This window comes from Neomonachus schauinslandi, chromosome 10 (genome assembly GCF_002201575.2).
Source record: "Neomonachus schauinslandi chromosome 10, ASM220157v2, whole genome shotgun sequence".
NCBI classification, from domain to species: Eukaryota; Metazoa; Chordata; class Mammalia; order Carnivora; family Phocidae; genus Neomonachus; species Neomonachus schauinslandi.
The window spans coordinates 50,887,429-50,909,455 of NC_058412.1; the positions used below are offsets into that span (position 1 = coordinate 50,887,429).

Sequence of the window (22,027 nt, forward strand, 5' to 3'; positions counted from 1 at the left end):
CTCCCTTATTTAGAGGATCCAGCGTTTTCATGTGGCTAAACCATGACCTGGTGAAATCCTACTCTGCCTACTCCACCCTAATTACTAGAGGTGTTCAAGAATCACACCGCTAATCTGTCCCGGACACTTGATCTTCATGACCCGTGACTCAGGTGGACCCTTCCTGCTGCCCAGCAAGCAATCTTTCCACAGTCTCTTTAGAAACCACCGTTTCAGACGTTTCTCTCTCCAAACCTACAACACGCTATTGCCATCCTTACTCTGTTTGCTTCCTATTTAATGAGTAGAGAACTGCCCCAGGTTCCCAGCCTCCTAACCCCCATCAGCATCTGCGCCCAAAATCCTTTGCCTTCTCTCCCATTTTTATGAATGAAGCATCTGTACTCCTAAGACCAGCTGGCCATGTGGGCACTAGACCCTACCCTTCTCACTCCTTCAATGACAAGTCTGAGGCTGTCTTCTCCCCAGATTTAAAGGCTGTACCTTTTCTCGCTGGCTGGGGACCTCGTGCTCCTGACTCTCCCACTCTCTCTGGGTGACCCCACCTATCCTCACAATGAGGTGGACACTTGCTTCCTCTCCAACATTCGGACCTCCTTCCTACCTGCTCCAAGTAGATCCTGCTCTATCGGAGCCCATCTCCTCGCAATCGCTATTGCTAATGTCCTGAGTCTTCTCCAGGAGGGACGGGCTTATCCTCTGTGAATGGACAAGCCCAGCTCCCCCTCCTGATTCTTGAGCATAAGGAAGCATGTGGATCCAGTTGCTACGAGCTCTAGGATGGAGCAGATGCCAATGACAGCAGACCAGAGAGAAAAATGGGTCCCGGGTGACAGTGGAGCTGTATGCTGTATATGCTCAGAGCCCACCATGTCTCTGGATCACGTCTCTGGATCATGACGGGGCCTAGTACTCAATGGGAGTTCCTTCCCAAGGGGGCAAGTATTGGGAATGAAGATCACTTTAAGGCTGTTTATTATTAAAGTCTCCTTGAGGCAAGACTTCACTTACTAGCAGCCTCAATCTTGCAGCTGACAGCCCTGACTTTGGTAGTATCAGTGCACCCAGAGCATCCAGATGCCTCCCCTGAGGCATTTCCTCTACTGCCCTCTCCTGCCTGGGCCACTGCAGGGGCCTTCTAGCTGGTCACCGCTGCTCCATTATCGATCCTAAAACAAATATGATTAGGCTCAAAGGCCTCCCTTGTTCTTGGGATAGAGCCCAGACCCCTTACCTCCACCCTCTGGGAAAGGCCACTCCACCCCTCGCTCGGAGTCCCCGCGTCAGTGGCTTCTCAGTTTGGGGAACATGCTGAGCTCTCTCCAACTTGGGAGCTCTGCTGTTCCCTCTGCGCACAAATGCCTTCCCCTCTCTCTTTCCAGGGCCACCCCCACTCATCCTTGGGCCTCAGCTTACAGATCGCTTCCCTGGGGAAGGCGTCTCTGACATCCTGGTCTAGATTGGGTCTAGACTGGGTCCATCTGGCAAACAATCGGACAGCCGCACTTCTCCTTCTTGGCACTCACAGCGCTTGTAAGGAATCACTAGCTGTAATCACGTGTTTGAGGTCTAGCTAGATGGTGGAATCAATGAGGGGAGAGACCAAGGATGTTTCAGTCGGCCGGGTGCTCCCTGCGCACATTAAGCGCCAGCCTGGGGTCGGCGTAGCAGACTGCGGACTTGGCTCACCGGTGGCCCTTTGGTCCCATGATGAGGCTAAGCCGATGGTTCTCCAGGAGGGCAGTACTGCCCCCTGGGGGAATTTTGGATATGATGATTTGGGATATTTTTTTTGCTGTCACAGTGATTCCAGGCTGTGCCCCTTCCCCCCAGGCCCCCCAGCCCTGCCACCACCTCTGACCCGTCAGGGGCAGCACAGGAAATCTATAGGGAGCGTATCTAATATTTCCGGAGGAATATTCCAAGGGACTTGTACAAACATTTGGCTTGTGTCCAAGGAACAGGGGCTCCACACGTCTGCTCTGTAAACCAGAAAATTAGCAGCTGGTGGCCTGAGCCCGGGGCACTTCCTGAGGCCTCTTTGCCATCCCCAACCTCCAGCCTCCCAGCCTGGCTGCCATTCGCTTCTCCCTGATGAGATGGCTGACTGTTCCTTGGAGACGCCCTAGTGCAGCCAAGGCCTAAAGGGGGCTTCCTCCCAAGGGGACTTGTATCAGGAAAGCAGTTCTCATGGACAGTGTGCTGGGACCTCAACTTGTCCCCCTCCTTCCGTGTTCTCCCCTTCTCCCACGGAAATTTTGCATAGTTTTACCTGGACACATGGCCAGCCAAACAGAAAGGCTACATTTCCCAGCCTCCCTCACAGCTAGATACGGTCATGAGACCAAGTTAGGGTTAGGGTTAGGGTTCGCTGGTGAGCCATCACCAACCATGTTGTCAAGGGGACCCCTGGGGATAGCAGAGCAATAAAACAGAAGGATCCAGGGTCCCGGACAGCCTTGTGGGTTAGAACCGTACCGGCCAGGACTCCCCACACATCAACCGTTAGGTGAGTGAGAGAGACTCTCGTGTTCACAGCATCTTTACTTAAGATGTGTTAACTGCAACAACATTTCAGGGCTGATAGAGGTAAGGGGGCGTGCTCCCCGACTTGCCCCCTCACCCCATCGGTGTAGTCAGGGATAGGCGCTTACTGAGAATCCCAAGTGAGAGGAGACTGGCCGTCTGTTGTCCCAAGAGCCCAGGACTAAATTCTCCAAGACGGGCTAAAACACTGCTTCAGATGCTGCCACTGGTGTCCCCTGGGGATGCATCCGGCCTACACTTAGTATCTTTGAGCAACACAACATTTTATAACAAAATCGTACCTTAAGTCAATGTTAGGAGATTTCTCATGCAAATCTGGATGGATAACTGCTCTTGAAAAATCCAAGTACCTGGCACACGGGCCCCAAATCTCTGCCTGACACTGATTATCTGGCCCCTGTGACCGGGGCATGCACTCTCAGCTCACCCTACTCACCACCGCTCACTGACATGCGCGTGCTTTTCCCTCTGGCTTCCACTGGCAGGGGAGTGTTTGACCCCTGCCCTCTTCGCTCACCTATCAGGGATCCTACCTCCCTGCCCCCGTGGGAGAAGAGGCGCTTCTTACACGGCCTCTTCTGGCTGCTGGAGTTGGGCCAGCTGGCCTCCTCCAGCTCAGGGCTCTGTTTTTACCAAGGCCTGACAGGGGGTGACCAGAAAGCAAACAAACCTTGCCTCTCTGCTCAATGATGTCAACCTTGAGAGGAACACTCTGCCTGTGAGTTTATAGGACTCCTTTAGGGGCACATGTGCCAAAGCCCAAAAACTTCCAAGAGTATGACTGGTCCAAGGCATCATTGTGCCCCTTCCCCTCACCTTCATTGAAGACTCTGTGTTCCATGGGTATCCCAATCCAAAGCTGGGATCAAAGGGGCACGTGCGTGTCCACCAAGGGTATAGAAAGCACAGGGAGTAGTGACTCTGGCTACAGCCATGATGATGGGACTGCCTGGGATGAACCATCCTGTAGTGGGAAGAATCAGGCGGTCCTGGGCTTCCATCCCAGTCCCCCCTTTGCTAGCTGTGTGCCCTGAAGCATGTGACTTGACCTTTCAGCTCCGAAGGGGCTGCTCCAGGAGGGTCAGCCAGAGGAGACAAGACCAGGGTCCCTTGAGGCAGAGGGGATGGCCACTCGCCACTGAGCCCATTGTGCCCAGTCTGGAAGGACTATAGCTGGACAAACAACTGATGATTGGAATGACCAGGTAAAAAAGGTAGTGATAGTCTACTTGGGTGTGTGAAGTGATTTCTTAGTACCTCTACAATACGTATCAACTATAATAATAATTAGAATAAATATATGCATAATCATATATAATAACAGTTATATATAATTGAGTGCCAAGCAGTATTCAAAGAGACTGACCTCCAGGGTGTGAGCAGACCTGGGTTCAAATCCTGCCCCTCCATTTTACTGCTTGTCTCTTGAAAATCAAAGCTAAGACCCAAAGGAGATCATGAAGTGGTTAAAGATGGGGCTCCGGAGCCAGATCACATGTAAGTCACAACTCCATGGCTCACAAGTGTGTAACTTAACCTCTTTGTGCCACAGTTTTCTCGTCTGTAAAGTGGGGGTGATAATAGTTGCTATTAGATATGGTTACGAGGAGGGTTAAATGTCTACATCCAAGTGCCTGGTACAGATTCTAGCTGGAACCTGATACAGCTCATGGGAAATGAGTTCTATGTAGAACTGTGCCTAGCACCTACTAAGCTGGGTATCAGTTAAATATGTCTCTTTCAAAGGGTTGTTGTGGGGTTTTAAAGAAACAGCATCAGAAAATGGTACATTGTTTGTGCTTAATGAATGCCCATTCTCTCTCCTTGGGATGAATACACACTTTTAAAATCAGAATCCTCCACGTTTTGGTCATTTGTCATTATAGTGCGTTCCCTGCAGCCTTGTACCCCCCCCCACTTTGACTCAGTCCCATGCTGGATACCCCAGACACTGCCCCCCCACCCAGTGCTGGCTCAGGCCCAGGTTGCCCTGGCTGTGGGCAGCACATGGTATGCTTTCCAAAGCACTTTCTTCTTCACGAGCCATGGGTGCTGAGAACAGCAGAGGGCAGGGAAGAGAGGGGTGGGGTGAGGATGGGAGGTACTGTGACCCCTGTGTGACCTTGGCCAGGCTCCTGCACTTCTTTGGGCCTTTTTGCTCATCTCTAAAGGGGAATCTATCCCTGCCCTTTGGCCTCACAAAGCTGCTGTGAGCATGGAATGAATTCGTGCATGCACAGAGGGGGTGTCATTATGGGATATTATAATCAGGCAGCCAAAGGATCACAACCTGATCACAACCCCAAACCTAAAGGGCCTGGGAAGGCCAGAGCCAGGCTCCCTGGTGAGGGAATACTTCCCAGGAGGCTGTTTTGCTCTGAGTAGTGTGTCCCCGAGACCAGAGCCTTCTGTGTAATCATTCACCAATCTGGCCCTGGCTGAGAGAAGGAGGCTGAATGCTGTGGGGAGGCCAAATTTGGACATGGGTTAAGAGCTTGGCCAGTGCAGGAGGTGGAATGTGTCCAGGGCTGGGGAAGGGAGGGACTGCATTCCCCGTGACTGCCTGGCAGTGACAGCCACGACTGACTGGGAGTGGGGGCTCCAGCCAGCCCCCTCTGGGGAGCACTCACGGGCAAGCACAGACAACCTACTTCCTTTCTCCCTGGGGAAGCAGGAGCCCACCCAGAGAAGCCAGGCAGCAGGCAAAGGGCAAGAGTGCAGACTGACATCAGGGAGATGGGGGCAGGGGCTGTCAGGGACTCGGAGGGAGGACGAAGGATGGGGGATGGGAAAGACTGCCCCACACCAGCCACACTCCTGTGGGCAAAGCACTTCAGGGGTTAGAAAGTGCTTCCCCATACATTATTCATTCTTTCCTTTCTCCTGCTAGGGTTCAGAGCCTGGCCTGGGTAGAGGGACTTCATAGCATGAAGCAAATATGTGGGTATGGGGGGGCGGGGCTTGTGATCAGGGAAGGAAAATCTGGTTCAGACTGAATGGGCACCAGAGGAGACAAGAGCCCTGAGAACACAGGCAGGGTTACACAATGCCCCGCCCTCCTTGAGGTTCTTTTATGCACTGGACAGGTCCAGAGGGTGCCATTCACAAAGCCCGCTCAGCCCTTGGGCTAGGGCACTTCGCTGGGGAAGGGGTGCTGGGGCAAGAGGCAAATATTCAAAGCACAGGGTTTTCCCCTCCCTCCTTCCCCTCAGCCAGGGAGATATTCACAGTGGGAATGGTGCTCCCCGGAGTTGAGACGAGGAGCCCACGGCCCTCCGTGAGGCTGCTGGCCTGGCCTGCCCAATGCTGAGGATGCAGTGGAAGTATGGAGGCCCCCCATTGGTGCCTTTGTCTTCCCCCTGGAAACACCTGGATAAAGTTCATTTCCGGAGGCAACTATGGGAAACTGGTCGAGAACAGGTCAAAGCAGAATGTTCGCAGGAAAGCCCAGCTGGCGTGTCACCTCCCACTCCCCCCTCTGTCCCTCCTCTTGGCTCAGGCTGTTTCCCAGGCCACAGGCCCCTGAGAAACCCCAAATTTCACATCCAGGAGTGTGTGTGCCTATGTCCCTGGTAGGACACATCTGTGTGTGCTATTGTGGACACACGCCTTGGTTCTCTGAACCTCTACCCCTTGGAACACCGGGGATGTCCCATGCACTCCTGGGTGGATATGTGTCTGGGAGTACATGTGCACACGGGCGGCTGGGGACAGGAAGATCCAAGAGCTCGAAAACACAGCTCTGCTGAATGGCCAGCGACCAGTCGTTGCTACGACTTCTGGGGGCCTGGCATGAAGCCAGGTCTTTGAAGAGAAGGAAAGTGACAAGTCATGGAGACAAAGAGCAAACCCACCGGGCTGGTGGGGGGTGGACTCTCATACTCTGGTCCTTCTCCCCCAGTATGGCTCCAAGCCCAAAGAGCCAGCTGGGTAGACCACAGCTCTGACTTGGCCCGGAGGGGGTTCCAGGTAAATACACGGGTGCTGGCCCTCACCTCCTGGAGGAAAAGTCCACTCATGACCATAGGAAAACTGTACTGTGGGAGGTTCCAATCGGATAGGGGAGCAGGCTCCTTTGCTCAAGGCTGATGAAGATAGCACTTCCCAGATACCACTCCCCTACAAGTTCCGCTCTGGTGGGAGGGGAGGGGAGAGGGGGAAAGGTCCTAGAGGTTGGTGTTGGTGTCAGCTGTGGGGGCTGCTCGATTTCTCCCACCCTATGCCCAAAGCAGGAGTAGGATCCCAGTGCCTCTGCCCCCAGTGGCCGGGGCCTGCCAACCCAGCGTGTGATAGAGAGCTGGGGCCTAGGAGAGCCTCCCGGCCCAGGCCAGGGAAGAAAGCTGGGCTATAAATAGGCCTGAGACCCAGCCCTCCGGGATCCCTGCAGTACAGCGAGGAAAGACCTCTCTTAAGAGATCCGGAAGAGTGAGAGGAGAGATGCTGGCCCCGTCCTACCCGCCCATAGCTCCAACCTGGACTCAGCTTCAGGCCCCAGAGAAGTGCAGTTCAGCCACCTCTCTCGTTGCCTGTTTCCCTCTGGGTCGTCCCTTCCCGAGCATGTGGGTCTCTGCGACACCCAAAGTCAGTCTGGCCCGGGGCGTGGAGTCTCTTCTCGCCCATCCCGGAGCTCTCTGGGTGGAGGTCCAGGAGTCCCCTCTCCGACCCGCACCCTCCCCGCCCTGCGGAGATGCCGGCCCCTCCTACCTGCAAACACCGCAGAGCAGTAGGCGTCGCTGATGTCGGTGTCCGGGGTGTGGACGTTCTCGGCATAGAGGATGAAGACCCTCAGCATGACTGGCACGAGTTAGGGCCCCGTGCGTCCAGGGCGCGCGGAGAGAGCTGGGGAAGGTCGGGGAGGAGCGGGTCTCCTCACTGGAGAAGGCTGGACGAGGGAAGCCTGTTGGGATCGCTGGCTCCTGGCTCAGATCTTCTGCCGTTGAAGAGAAACAGGCCAGCCCCGGGCTGCTCCAGTGGGCTACACTCGGTCCCCGCCCCAGCCGCGTTTACCCCGCGTGTCAGCAGGCGCTCCGGACACAGGGGCTTCTGCTCATCTTCCACCCCCGCCGCCCTACCCGGGCTCGGCTGAGCTGTAATTCAATGCTCCGGACGCAGACTCTCCCAATGACAAGGCGTTTTGCACCTGGCTGGGGAACAGCCGACCGGGCGGCGGCCGCGATGGCGGGGGGCTGGCCCAGGGCTCCGGACGCCCAGCGCAGTCCAGATCTCGCTCCCGACAGGAGAAAGGCTCAGTCCCTCCCCCGACCTTCCACCCACCCCCGGCCGCGCGCCTCGCCAAGCCGGTCGCCTCCTCCGGCCGCGAGGATTCGAGCACTCTCGGTCGGACTCAGGAGTCAGCCGGCTGCTCTGAGGACCAGGTGGGGGGCGGGCGTACGGACCGCGCTTTCCCGAGAAGCCCGGAGCTGAGGAATCTCATTGACCGGCCTCGTCTGGCTGCCTTAAAAACTCTGTCTCCCTTTTTTTCTGCTGTAAAAGCAGCACCTGTTACTTTTAACACAAAAGCATAAAGGAAAGAAATCTCAAGTCTGAAAAAAAATAGTATTAACATTTGGATATTTACCAATCCAGGCTTTTTCCTGTGTGTGTGTGTGTGTGTAAATTACACTATTTATCACATTTCTGAGATCAATGTATATGCAGTTCTGTGTCCTGCGTTTTTATGTAATATTTTCTAGCATCATTATAAATTTTTCATAGACAATTTTTCAATAACTACATCATTTTGTATCATATGAATGTACTAGACTTACCAAGCTTTTTCCCATTGTTAAACATCACTATTATAATAGCGAGACATACTTTTTTATATAAAAACTGGGATATAAGCCCATCTTGGGCCCCTTCTGCTAGTTCCTTAGGTTGGATTCTCAACCTTGGAATGATAAAGTTGCAGGACATGCCTTTTTTTTAGGTCCTAGTACCTATTGCTAAATTGCTTTCTGGGAACTGTGTAGATCCACACTCCCAGAAGTTGGGTGACTCACCTTCTAAAGAGGGCAACTAGGATGGGTGTGCAGTCATCAGCAAAACTTCTCCCCCAGCAACCCATGGAGGTAGCACACACAACCCCGGCCAGAACAGGAAGCTGTTTTGTCCATAGCCCGAACTAGGTGGGAACAAGACTCCCAGTCGTTCATTTAACAGGCATGTATCAAGTCCTACAACATGCCAATACTGTCCTGGGTGATGGGGACACAATGATGAGCAGAAGTGGCTTGGTTCCTGTTATGGGCTGAATTGTGTCCCATCCCCCCAAATCCATATGTTGAAAACCCATATGTTAATCCATATGCCCTAGCCCCCCAGTTAGGAATGTGACTGTATTTGAGTTAGGGGCTTTACAGAGGTGATTAAGTTAAAACAAGACTGTGGGTGGGTTCTAATCCAATCTGACAAGAGGAAATCTGGATGCAGAGACACCAGGGATGTATGCACACAGAGGAAAGACCACACGAGCACCCGGTGAGAAGGTGGCCCTCTGAAAGCCAGGGAGAAAGGCCTCAGAAGAAACCAAATTTGCCAATCAATAACTTGATCTTGGATTTCTAGCCTCCAGAACTGTGAGAAAATAAATTTCTATTAAGACATCCAGTCTGGGACACTTGGGACACTTGGGTGGCTCAGTAGGTTAAGCGTCTGCCTTCTGCTCAGGTCATGATCCCGGGTTCCTGGGATCGAGCCCCACATCAGGCTCCCTGGGAGCCTGCTTCTCCCCCTGCCGGCCGGTTAGTCCCTGATTTCAAAGAGTTTCTTTCCATCGTAGTGGAGGAAACTGACACTTACGAAATAATCAAGCCAATCATATACCATTACAAATCTGTCAGTGCAAAAAAGGACAGAAAATGGGGCCCTCATGTAATCCTAGGGACAATGAGAGCTATCTGGGATGAGATCTGAAGGCCAATTAGGAGTTCACTGGACCAGACTGAGGTCGGGGAAGAGGAAAGGGGTGTTCTAGAGAGCAGTAAGGGATGCTCTTGGTCAAGGCCCTGGGGAGCGGGCGAAGGGGTGGGGAGAAAGATTACTGTGACTGGAGAGCAGACTAGGGATGGGGGGTGGGGAGGCATGGAGAAGGTGAGGCTAAGAGAACCACACAGGGCCTGAGGAAGTCCAGAGGAATGATAGGATCTGATTTACTTTTCAAAAGCCCCCTCTGATTGTTTTTTTGGAGAATGAAGTGCAAGGGGCCAGACTGAAGGCAAAGAGATCAGTTAGAAGCTTCAGCAGAGGGTCAAGGTGAGAGATGATGGTGACTTGGCCCAAGGTGGAGAAAGTGGGGTTGGAAAGAATTAAAGCGAACCTGGGAGGAAGTAGGAGGAGGCAAAGCAAGTGCTAACCTTGGCCATTATATGTTGCTGGAGAAAAAAAAAAGACCTTGGCTTGGATGAAGTAATTGACTCATTCATTCATTCCTTTAACCAACATTTATTTATAGGGTGCCTTGCATGCGGCAGGAGTTTGCCAGATTCAGGTTTTAGAGAAGGGTACCAAGTAGGGAATAAAATTTAATTTCATTGGGAAGAAGGGCAAGAGGCCCCGTTGATATAGGGAAAGCCCAAATTAGGATCTATTTTTAAAGAAGTACAGTTTAGCTCTATTCAGATGTATAAAGTAACATGAAGCTGCTCTAAGGCAGAGCTAAAATTGGCTCTCAGAAGCACCTAGCTGCTTGCAAATATGGTGTGACTAAAGTGATTTGACCAGAACCAGTTTTCTTTATGGGTTAAACATCGCCCTTGCAACTTCTCTACATTATTTATTTATGCAGCAGATTCTCTTCAAACTTTTTACGTAAACTCTCCCCCCAGTGTGGGGCTCAAACTCATGACCCTGAGATCAAGACTTGAATGCTCTACTGACTGAGCCAGCCAGGCGCCCCTCTCTTCAAACTTGTCATGTACAGGCCAGTCTGTACAGAAAGAAATTCCTAGTAAGAATGCACCTCAGGAGTGCCTGGGTGGCTCAGTCGGTTAAGCTGCTGCCTTCGGCTCAGGTCATGATCCCAGGGTCCTGGGATGGAGCCCCGCATCGGGCTCCCTGCTCCACGGGGAGCCTGCTTCTCCCTCTCCCACTCCCCCTGCTTGTGTTCCCTCTCTCGCTGTGTCTCTCTATGTCAAATAAATGAATAAAATCTTTAAAAAAAAAAAAAAAAAAGAATGCACCTCAACTTTATTTTTCAATGTGTAGGACATGTTTGGGATATCTTCTGTATTTCAAAGAGCCATATTCTTTGAGACCATCCCCTGGCAAAGGGAAAGACACCTGATTCAACGCTGAACCGATCGGATGATCTCTTCCCAAGAATTTGTAATTGAGACTGAGAGATGCTAGCCTCTGTGTGCGGCTGGAACCAAGCTGAATAAAACTGGAGGCTCAGAAGAAGCCACATGCATGGAAAAGTGGAGAAAAATCTGCAGTCAGGAAAAAAAGACAGAGCTTGAACTTGGACTTCTGGCCCCTAGAACTATGAAAGAATAAATTTGCTGTTGAAACCACCACAGTTGTGACAACTTGTAAGAGCAGCCACAGGACGCGAATACGTGGAGCCTCTGACAAGCCAATCCAATCATTGTTGAAAAGGACAGGCATTCAGAGCACTTCCACTGCTTATTGTTTTGGGGCAAATAAAGGAAGGTCAACTCCCAACCTCCCTGAGAAACCAAGGAGCAAGTTTGATATTATTTCCCAGTAGAGAATGGAACGAAAAAAAGCAGCAGATTTTTAACCAAAGAGGTAATTTGGAAAATGTACATGATTTCTATATTCTCTGCCACTCAGATCTTTGCAAAGCTATCTGAGAACCACAGACCCTGGTCACACTCTGGTCATTTTATCTGAGACGAAAAACTCATGGTAGTTTTAGAGCGTTTCAATCTCCCATGAGAGGGACCTTCCCGAGAATCTCCCATAAAAAACATTTAGTAAACACTCAATAAATAGAAACTATTATTATCCATTCAGGCGTGGGTGCTGGTCTAGCCTGAAAGGAGTGTATTCAGAATGGATGGTAGGGTTGTTTGGTCTGAAATTCCCCCTGAAAGCTCTCCCCTCGGGCAGGGAGTGGAAAGCAGCTTGTCTGCTGAAGTGTACAGAACACAGCTCTGGGACTGTGTGAGTAGGTCCATCTGTGTGCACAGCCCTCCTTTTGAATTTACTTCAGAGGGTGAGGAGTCTCTAAACTGGATGAAAGAAAGCCTACACACACACACACACACACACACTGGGAGAGAGGGAGGGAGGGAAAGGGTTAGGGAGGGAGAAACAGAGAGAGCTTCTGAGGAAGCAGAGTGTGGGATGGAATAGGAATTAAACTTTTTCTAGAGTGAGGTTATCTCCTCTTGTGGAAGAGGCCACAACATCCCAGGAGGCCGCAGCCTCAGCAAATGTGAAGAAACTTGTTCCAGGCCCCAGCAGGGGGAAGAGTCAGGTGCTGGTGATGGCTGGTTCCCTGCTAAGGTGCAGAATGAGGGCACAGGCAGAGCTGATGTAGATGAGGGGGAGCAAGTGCAGAGGGCCCATGCTGTGTGTCTCAGGGCAGAGATTAGCCATTTCTGAAGCTCCACGCCAAAGAATTCCTATTCATTCGTGGAGAGATACCACCACAAGGCCTGAAGAACACTGCTAGGAGTTAAGAGGGCAACAAACTGGTTGCATTTTCAGTGTTTCTTCCTTGGCTGAAGGTTGGGCTTTGGGGAAAGAAAGGGCACCAAGAGAAGTGAATATCTGACTTGGTGTTTCAAGTGTGGTCAATCTGAAGGTCTCCCATATCAGAATCTTCTTGTAAAAAACGGAGACACCTGGGTCCCTCTGTACTCCTAGATCTATTGAGTCAAAAGCTCTGCAAATGGCCAAGGATTTGGGCTTTTAAAAGCTCTCCACTTATTCTTTTGCAGACCAAAGGCCCGGAACCACTGACCTGGGTAGGATCAAAGAAAAGGCTTTGGCTCTTTGCATCATAACCTAAAATGCCAGATGAATGCCCTCTTGAATCCAGATTTTCACAAGCACTGAGAAGACTATGTTTGGAGATTGGCTTTAACTGGAAAAAAGAGAGCATTGGGAAGAGGAGGGAGGTGAGGGAGATAATATTCAGCTAAAAATTGCAAAACCAGTAGGACAAGAAGAAAACAATGGCAGCAGTGTCAAAGGATGACTCTGGAGTCAGACTACCTGGATTCAAATATTAGCTCTCCTTACTAACTGATGGTCTTAGGCAAGTTACCTTACTTTCCTGAGCCTTGGTTTCTTTATCTATAACATGGGAACTATAAGAATATCTGCCTCATGGGGTAAGTGCTTGTGATGGTTAATTTTATGTGTCAGCTTGACTGGGCTGAGGGATGCCCAGAGAGCTGGTAAAACATTATTTCTGGTTGTGTCTGTTGAGGCTGTTTCCGTAAGAGATTAGCATTTGAATCAGTAGACTGAGAAAAGATCATCCCCACCAATGTGGGGGGACATCATCCAATCCAGTAAGGGCCTGAATAGACCGAAAAGAAGAAAGGCAAAGGAAGGGCAAATTTGCTCTCTACCTGAGCTGGGACATCCATCTTTTTCTGTCCTCAGACATCAGCTGGCCCTCCTGGTTCTCCCACCTTTGACTTGGTCTGGGACTTACACCATTGGCTCCCCTAGTTCTCAGGCCTTTGGGTTGGGAGCCATACTACACGACCGGCTTTCCTGGGCCTCCAGCTTATAGACAGCAGATCATGGGACTTCTCAGCCACCATAATCACAGAAACCAATCCCGCATAATAAATCTCTTTATATATGAATATACAAAATCTCTTTATATATATATTATTGGCTCTGTTTCTCTGGAGAATTCTAATACGGTGCTTTGCATTGCCTGGTGCATAGTGAACATTCAGTAAATGTTAGCTCTTATTATTATTAGAATGTGTAACTAGTATTTCATAGGATTAAAACTTTAGAAATGTGGGGCGCCTGGCTGGCTCAGTTGATAGAGCACTTGACTCTTGAGGTCAAGGTTATAAGTTCGAGTCCTACCTTGGGTATAGAGATTACTTAAAGATAAGATCTTAAAAAAAAAACTTTGGAAATGAAGTCAATATTTATGGCCTCAGACATCTATAAAAATGTAAGCTCTCTTAGTCCACTTGGGCTGCTATAACAAAATACCATAGACTGGATGGTTTATAAACAACAGAAACATATTTCTCACAACCCTGGAGGCTGGAAGTAGAGATCAGGGTGCCAGCATGGTCAGGGGAGGACTCTCTTCCAGGGTGCAGACTTCTCATTGTATCTTCACATGAAGGCAGAGGGTAGGCATCTCCCTGGGGCCTCTTTTTAGGCATTAATCCCATTCATGAGGGTTTCACATTCATGATTTAACTACTTCCCAAAGGCCCCTCCTACTAATCCCTAACCTTTAGGGGTTAGGATTTCAACATATGAATTTTGGGGGCACAAACATTCAGACCATAACAGAAGCATTTGAGGTTTTAACAGTAGACGTACTTACATAAACCCAACAAAGGCATGTAAGATACTCTTAGTTCAAAGAAGCATGAATACCAGAAGGCGAGAGAGAGAGAGTCCTGCAGATCAAGAAGATGTACCCCTGCATGGAAATCCTCACCAACATTCATGCAAGAAAGGCTCTAGGTGAGGATTAAAGGAGAGGGGAGAACATGATTAATAGAGATGATGATTCTAGTGCAAGGACAAGCTGAGGTGCTAAGGAAGAGACTTCCACTCTCCGAACATTTGGGGAAGTTACACTAACTCAGATATGCCTCTGGTAATGTCTTACCTTAGGGACAATTCCGTCTCTCAGAAGATGAACTGAGAAAGAAGGGACCTGCTACATGGAACCTAATCTTGACCAACAAGAAAGAACTGGTTGGAAAAGCAGGTGCAGAAACTATGCTTGGGGATGGATGCTGGCTGGAGTGATGACCAGTTTTCAAGGCCTAAACCCTGTCGTTTCTGCAGGGCTCTGCCTTTCTACAACATGCTCTACCACAGGCTCTCCCAAACCCAGGGCACCCACTTAATTCCTTGACCCTGGCAAATCCTCATCCTTACCAAGAGTTTTCTTTTTATAGAGTCAGCCGAGGAAGGTCTTTTGAGGTTCTTCACATATTTGGCTTGAAAAAAACAGGACCGAGCCAAAGGTCCTGCTGAGAACAATAGGACAAAGCATGCTACGGTGTTTCCTACCCAGTCACAGTACTTCGTAGCTGCTCTTCTCTCTTGCCCAATCATTGTCCAGTGTCTGGTCTGGAAATCAGATTCTATTGACACTCCTAACATTTGAGAACACTTTTCCCTCCAAGGGGTCCCCATTAAGCCTAGGCTCTGAGGTCGATCTTTACTCATACTCAAGCCTCTTAGTGGCTTTAAAGTTGGTGCTTGTCAGAGCATCCTTAGTTTGTTACACCCAACATATATAATGGGAGAGTCCATATGATGGGAGAAAAGACTTGAAATAAAAGAATGATATAACATGGTTGCTATAGTCTCTTCGTATCTGATAACAAGGCCTATGTTGATAATCACGGTTGAACATTTCCACTACTCACTCCATTTTCCTCTTAACCTCTGCCAGCATGAAGGCTGGCCAGATTTGAGTCCTTTCTGGTCTTGCCATTATGAGATTGACGACGTTCTCCTTTGACCAGGACTATTGGGCCAAAGAGTCATAAGGAGCACTCCCATGAATCTGCTAGGTTCCGAACATAGTTATTCTTGCTCCTACTGTGTAGCAGCAACTGAATTTCCCCCTGGTAAACAAGACCAATCATCCTATCAGGTACAACAAACTCTTTCCCTTCCTGTGGTTCAGTGGCATGAGTAATCCCAAAAGGCGAAAGGGCAGTCTCAGCTTCAAATTCATTAGAATCACACCCTTATGTCTGGTGTATGCACTCTTCTCTTGGATACTTGCACTTCCAAAAAGATTGAGGCCATGGTCATAGAGAACTAACAATCCTGGATTTTATTGGGAAGTAGAAATCCTTCAAGTGGGTTAGTAGGTTTGTAATAGTGAGGGAAAGCAGTCTGACCTCTACTCCTTGGTTCCCAAACCCATACATTCCAACCATGGGTGAGATGGTTCCACATACTGGCCTCTGTCTAAGGTATCTAAGGCATCTGTGGGACAACACTCACACTTCCCAAGAGGTGGTCTCCAATTTGTGTCATAACTAGTCTTCAGGTCATTCTAACTATCAAGGCAGCTGCTTCTGGGTGATGAAGCACATGGGAAAACTTGTGAAGTCTGTGGGCAAGAGCCCATGGCCCACAAGTTCATTTACCAAAAAGTGTATCTCCCTGTCAAAGTGATGCTGGGTGTTCTTCCATGATAGAAAAGGTTCATCCATAAGTCCACAAATGGTGGTACTATTAGAAGCCCTGAGTTCAGGGAAGGCAAACCCATACCTGAAATGTGCACATTCCTAGTGAGGACAAAGCCCTGTACCCTCCATGATGGGAGGGGTTGGATATAGTCAATTGGCTACCAAGTGGTCAGCAGGTTCCCAAGGGGAATTTGTCCTATCAGGAGCTCCTCACCCTCACATGCCCTGTGACACCAGATGAAGAACTCCTTCAAAGCTGTCCTAGAGGTTTTCTGGTTCTCTGTGCCAGTTTTAATTGTATGGTCATAACTTTCTCTTTTTCCCTAAATTTGCTCACTGGGCCATAAGAACCAAATGGCTCTAGAGTATTTATAAATCACTACTGTTGTCACTTAAGTGCCACAGATACTTGGTCATCCAATGCCTGCCTTCCACCTGCACTTTGTGCCTTGATGCCCGCGGTGATAATTTGAATAACTGATGACACTGCACACCATAGACCACTGTGTCCTATTCACCTCTGGCAAAAAGGTTACCCATATACTCCTTGAATATATGATCAATGCGACCCCAGAATCTAATTTTTAAAACTATTGATTTTGAAATAGTTATAGATCCACAGGATGTTGCAAAGACTGTACAGGGAAGTCCTGTACACCCTTCCCTTAATTCCCCCATGTTAGTATTTTAAACAACTATAGAACTATATCAAAATCAACAAATAGCATTGGTATAACCTATAAAGCTTTTAAAGTTTCACCAGTGATATGTGCATTCATTTATGAATGTATACACACTATGCAATGTTGTTGTGTAGCCTTGTATAACCACCACCGTGATCAAGATACTCAACCATGCTATCACAAGACTCCTTCCTGTTAACCCCTTTATACCTACACCCATCCTCTCTCCCATTCTCAATCCCTGTCAATAACTAATTGGTTCTCCATCTTTGTAACTGTTATTTCATGAATGTTACATAAATGGAATCATGCGGCATGCATATCTTTTTGATTGGCTTTTTTTTTTTTGCTTAGCATAATTTCTTCAAGTTTCATCTAAATTATTGTGTGAATCAGTAGTTTTTTTATTGCTGAATAGTATTTCATAGTATTATGTACCACAGTTTGTTTAACCATTCACCCATTGAAGGATATTTGGGTAGTTTTCAGTTTGGGACTACTATAAATAAAGCTGCTATGAATATTCATGTACAATCCTTATTTAAAAATCAGTCTTCATTTCTCTGGGATAAATGTCCGAGTGCAAGTGTCAGGTCATATGGTTAAGTCCATTTTTACTTTTGAAAGGATCTGTCAACCAGTTTCCTAAAGTGGTTGTGCCATTTTACATTCCCATCAGCAACATATGAGTAACTCAGTTTCTCTGCACCCTTGCCAGCATTTGGTATTATCACTATTTTTCATTTTAGCCATTCTGATAATTGTGTAATGATATCTCATTGTGATTTTAATTTGCCTTTCTCCAACAGCTAATGATGTTAAACATCTTTTCATGTGTTTGTGATCTGTATGTCTTCTTCCGTGAAATGTTTTAGGTCTTCTGCTGATTTTCTAATTGGATTTTTTAAAAAGTTTTTGAGACTTCTTTATATATTCTAGGAATAAGACTTTTGTTGGGTAGGTGATTTGTAAATATATTCTGCCAGTCTATAATTTGTCCTTCCATCCTTTTAACTAGGTATTTTGCAGAACAAGTTTTCACTTTGATGAAATGCATTTAATCCATTTTTTCCTCTTGTGGATTGTGGTTTTGGTGTCAAGTCCAAGAACTTTTGCCAAGTGCTAGATTTTTAAGATTGTTCCTGATGCTCTTTTCTAAAAGTTTTATAATTTTACATTTTACGTAAGTTTTTCATTTAAATCCATGATCCCTTTTGAGTTTTTAATATGTGTAAAGTTTAGCTTGAGGTTCATTTTTTCTGATGAATGTTCTGCTGATGGTGCTCCAGTACCATTTATTGAAAAGGTTACTCCTATTGAATTGCCTTTGCTTCTTTGTAAATAATTAATTGGGTATATTTGTGTTGATCTATTTTCAGGTTTGTTCCATTCATCTATGTGTCTTTCCTCCTGCTAATATCACATTTTCTTGATTACTATACCTATATAGTAAGCCCTAACATTGGAAACTGACTCCTCTGACTTTATTCTTCTTTTTCAAAGTTGTTCCCGCTATTCTAGGGCTTTTTCTTTCCCATATAAACTTTAGAATAAGCTTGTCTATGTCTACAAAAATACTGCTGAAATTTTGATAGGATTGCATAAAACCTATAGGACAATTTAGTGGAGAATTAAGATCTTTACAATGTTGAATTTTTCAATCTATGAACATAATAAATCTCTCTACTTATTTAGGTCTCCCTTAATTTCTTTCATCAATATTTTTTAATTTTCATTACCTAAATCCTATACATGTATTTGTACATTTATACCTGATATTCTTTGGAGCCACTGTAAATGGTATTGCATTTTTAAAATTTGGGGGTTTTGTTTGTTGTCAGTATATAGAAAGTACAATTAACTTTTGTTGATCTTGTATCTTACTGAGCTCATTTGTTAGTTCTAGGAGTTCTATTATAGATTCCTTGGAGTTTTCTATGTAGACAATCATGTCATCTCCACGTTTTATTTCTACTTTCCAATCTGTGTGCCTTCTTTTCCTCTCGGGTGCTAGAACATGAAGTACTATGTTGAATAGCAGGGGTGAGAATGGACATCATTTTATTGTTCCCAATCTCAGAGGGAAAGCATTTGGTCTTTCAACATATGATGCTAGCTATAGATTTTTTTTTTTTTTTTTTGTAAATCCTCTTTATGAGATTGAGGAAGTTCCCCTCTATTTTTGGTGTACTGAAAGTTTTTACCATGATTAGGTGTTGAATCAATTGATATCATACAGTTTTTTCCTTCTTTAGCCTGATGATATGGTGGATTACACTGATTAAATTTCCAATATTGAACCAGCCTTGCATATCTGGAATTAATTATTCATAAAATGAGTTGGGAAGTATTATTTTCCGGAAGAAACTGTGTTTTGTTACAAATTCCATTTTAGGATTATTCAGGTTCTCTACTTCATCTTGGCTTAGTAATGGTTGGTGATTTTTAAGAAATTTGTCCATTTTTACAAAGTTGTCAAATTTGAGCATAGTTGTTCATAGTATTCTTTTAATAGCTGCAGGATCTGTTGTGATAGCTTTATTCCTGATTATTAGTAGTTTTGTGTCTTCTTTTTGTTAATCTTGCTAGAGGTTTATCAATGTTTTGTTTTTAATTATGTATAATTTTCCCCTCATTTTACTCTTTTCAATTTCATTGATTTCTGCTCTTTATCATTTCCTGCTGATTGCTTTGGGCTTATTTTACTTTTTTGTTTCTTGAGCTATGAACTTACTTTGATTATTTCTTTATAATATAAGCACCCAGTGCTATAAATTTTCCTCAGTACTTTATTAGCTGTATCTCAAAGATTTTAATGTTTTCATTTTCATTCATTTCTATATATATGAGACTTCTTTTACTCATGGATTATTTGTAAGTGTGCTGTTCACTTTCCAAATTTTTGGTGATTTTCCTATTGTCATTCTGTTGATTACCAGCTTGATTCCATTATTGTCAGAAAACATGTTCTGTATGATTGCAATTCTCTTAAATGTGTCAATATTTGTTATTAAATAGCCCAGATTATGGCCTATAGTCATGTATGTTCCATGTGTACTTGATAAGAATGTATATTCTATTGCTTGATATTCTATAAATGTCAGTCTTATCCTAGATTTGATTATGTTGTTCAGTTCTTCTGTATCCTTGCTGATTTTCTCTAGCAGCTCTATCAACCAATTGGTGAGAGTGGGGATTTGAAGTCCCCAACTATAACTGGATTTGTCTATTTCTCCTTTTAGCTCTATCAGATTTTGCTTCATGTATTTTGAAGCTTTGTGGTTTGATGCATACACCTTTAAGACTGCTTTATCTTCTTGGTGGACTGATCCTTTTATCATCATGTATTGTCCCTTATTGTCTCTAGTAATACACTTTGCTTTGAAGTCTAATTTATCAGATATTAATATAGCCAGTTCCCCCCCCCCCTTTTTAAATTAGTGTTAGCCTGGTTTCAAAGGTCAGTTTCCTAGAGACACTCACAGTACCAATTATTCTAACAGTCTGGGTCCCAATAAGAAATAGCACACTGATAGGTAAATTGAGGAATACTTAATTTTAATAAAGGGACTATTTATAAAGGTGTGGGCAGACTATAGGAGAATGACAACCAGTGGTTCAGCACACAAGGACTAGAAACAGTAGTTATTAGTTACTGGAACCCAGAAGGAGAGTCTTATAAAGAATGCAACCTTGATATAAACACTGATCTTTGGTTGAGGATCAAAGCCAGAATGAGGTGATTCTGCAGGGAACCAGGAGAAATACCTTGACCACACTTCCTCTGCTCCATATCCTGCTCTGGCTCAATTGTTCAAATCCAATGAGAAGTGATGGGGTCCACATGGGTTAGCCTCCTGGCGCAGAAAGCAGGATGGAAAAGAGTGGAAAGTGAATCTGGTGGGACAAACAAAGTATCTTGACAGTTTCTAACCAGAAGGACCCTGAGCTCTTAACTTTTCTCTTGGATTACCTCTAGGTTTTTAAGACCCGAATTTTAGGGAGAGAACTTTAATAACTAAAATTATCTAAAAATGGAACTGGCCACAGAAGAAACCCCCAAGACCTGGAACTACTTCAGTGGACAGCCAGTGGTGGGAATGTCACGGAGAATCTTCAAACATTTAAGGACTGGCCTTGGTACTCTGAAGTTCCCCCAAACACCAAGGTTCTACTGCTGAGAAAACAACAAAATAGACTAAAATGTATGGAAAACCTAGTCAGTGTGGAGGTCCTAAGCAATCAGGTGGAAGTGCAGAGGAAGCAGATTAGCGCTATCCCTGGGGCACGACAGAGGCATTCTGTGTGAGGATGTTTGGAGCATGGCTGGGAAGATTAGCAAGGGCAGGAGCCTATCGGACATTGGCCACAAATGAATAAGAAAAGCAGCAATATCACATTATATATAAACTGGAAATTAACCTGTTCTGTTCCATCAGCACTGAAGTGGATGACAGCATCTGTAAATGTGACTTTACTAAACAGGGGATTTCATCTCTAAAACTTCTGCAAATTTTCTGACAATGGAATAAAGTTCAAACTCCCTAACTCAACATCCAAAGCTGTATGAGTTCAAGAAAAACCCTGATGAAACTGACTTAAAAACATTAAGGCGAGGTGCCTGGGTGGCTCAATCAGTTAAGCATCTGCCTTTGGCTCAGGTCATGGTCCTGGGGTCCTGGGATCAAGTCCCGCATAAAGGCTCCCTGCTTAGTAAGGAGTCTGCTTCTCCCTCTCCCTCTGCACCCCCATCCCCACTCATGTTCTCTCTCAAATAAATAAATAAAATCTTAAAAAAAAAAAATTAAGGAAAAGGCTTTTCCCTGAGTTAACATGGCTGTGGCCGGCAAGCAGCTGGGACTCTGATGAGGAAAGGAGGCAAGGTTTTTCCAAGGCTTTGCCAACGATCCCTCAGTGATGGCGCTCCAGTCGGGGTTCTGGGAGTGGCTGTCAGTTTGCAGGAACCCCGGGTGTGGGGTCGCAGCACTCCCAACCAGTTCCAAGCCAGCGGCAAAGCCTGAAGTGAACCCTGTGGAAAATGCACCCCAGAGCTCACCAACCAGAACCCCCGCAATCTGGGAGCTCAGGTGTGGTCACGGAAGAGCAGACTTGGGGACAGCATGGCCCTGCCATGAGTTCTGGCACAGGTTGCGAGTTATGAGGACTCAGCATCATGTAGAAGCCTTTGTTGAGCATGGCAGTGGCCAGGTTGTGGTTTCAGCATCCACTCGGGAATGGGCTATTAAAAAGCACCTTTACAGCACCAAAAATGTGGTGGCCCGTGAGACTGTAGGATGGGTGCTGGCTGAGCGATGCTTAGAGGCAGGAATCAACATCATGGTCTACCAATCCACTCCTTGGGAGGCAGCCTCAGCCCCGATGACACGATTTCAGCGTGCCATGACAGAAGGTGGCTTAGTGCTGCAGGAGCCTCGGAGTATCTATGAATGA

General features: G+C 46.7%; 1 protein-coding gene and 1 pseudogene across 7 annotated transcripts in view; one reads left to right on the top strand and one right to left on the bottom strand.

Annotated features, from left to right (window-relative positions):
• Positions 1 to 7,339, bottom strand: part of DYSF (dysferlin) — a 203,115-nt gene extending 195,776 nt beyond the window's left edge. For all 7 annotated transcript variants that reach the window (XM_021699074.1, XM_021699070.1, XM_021699072.1 and 4 more), the window contains exon 1: positions 7,252 to 7,339. In XM_021699074.1, coding sequence (XP_021554749.1) covers positions 7,252 to 7,339 — 88 coding nt within the window. The remainder of the gene's footprint in view (positions 1 to 7,251) is intronic.
• Positions 7,340 to 21,493: 14,154 nt separating this feature from the next.
• Positions 21,494 to 22,027, top strand: LOC110588863 (annotated as a pseudogene).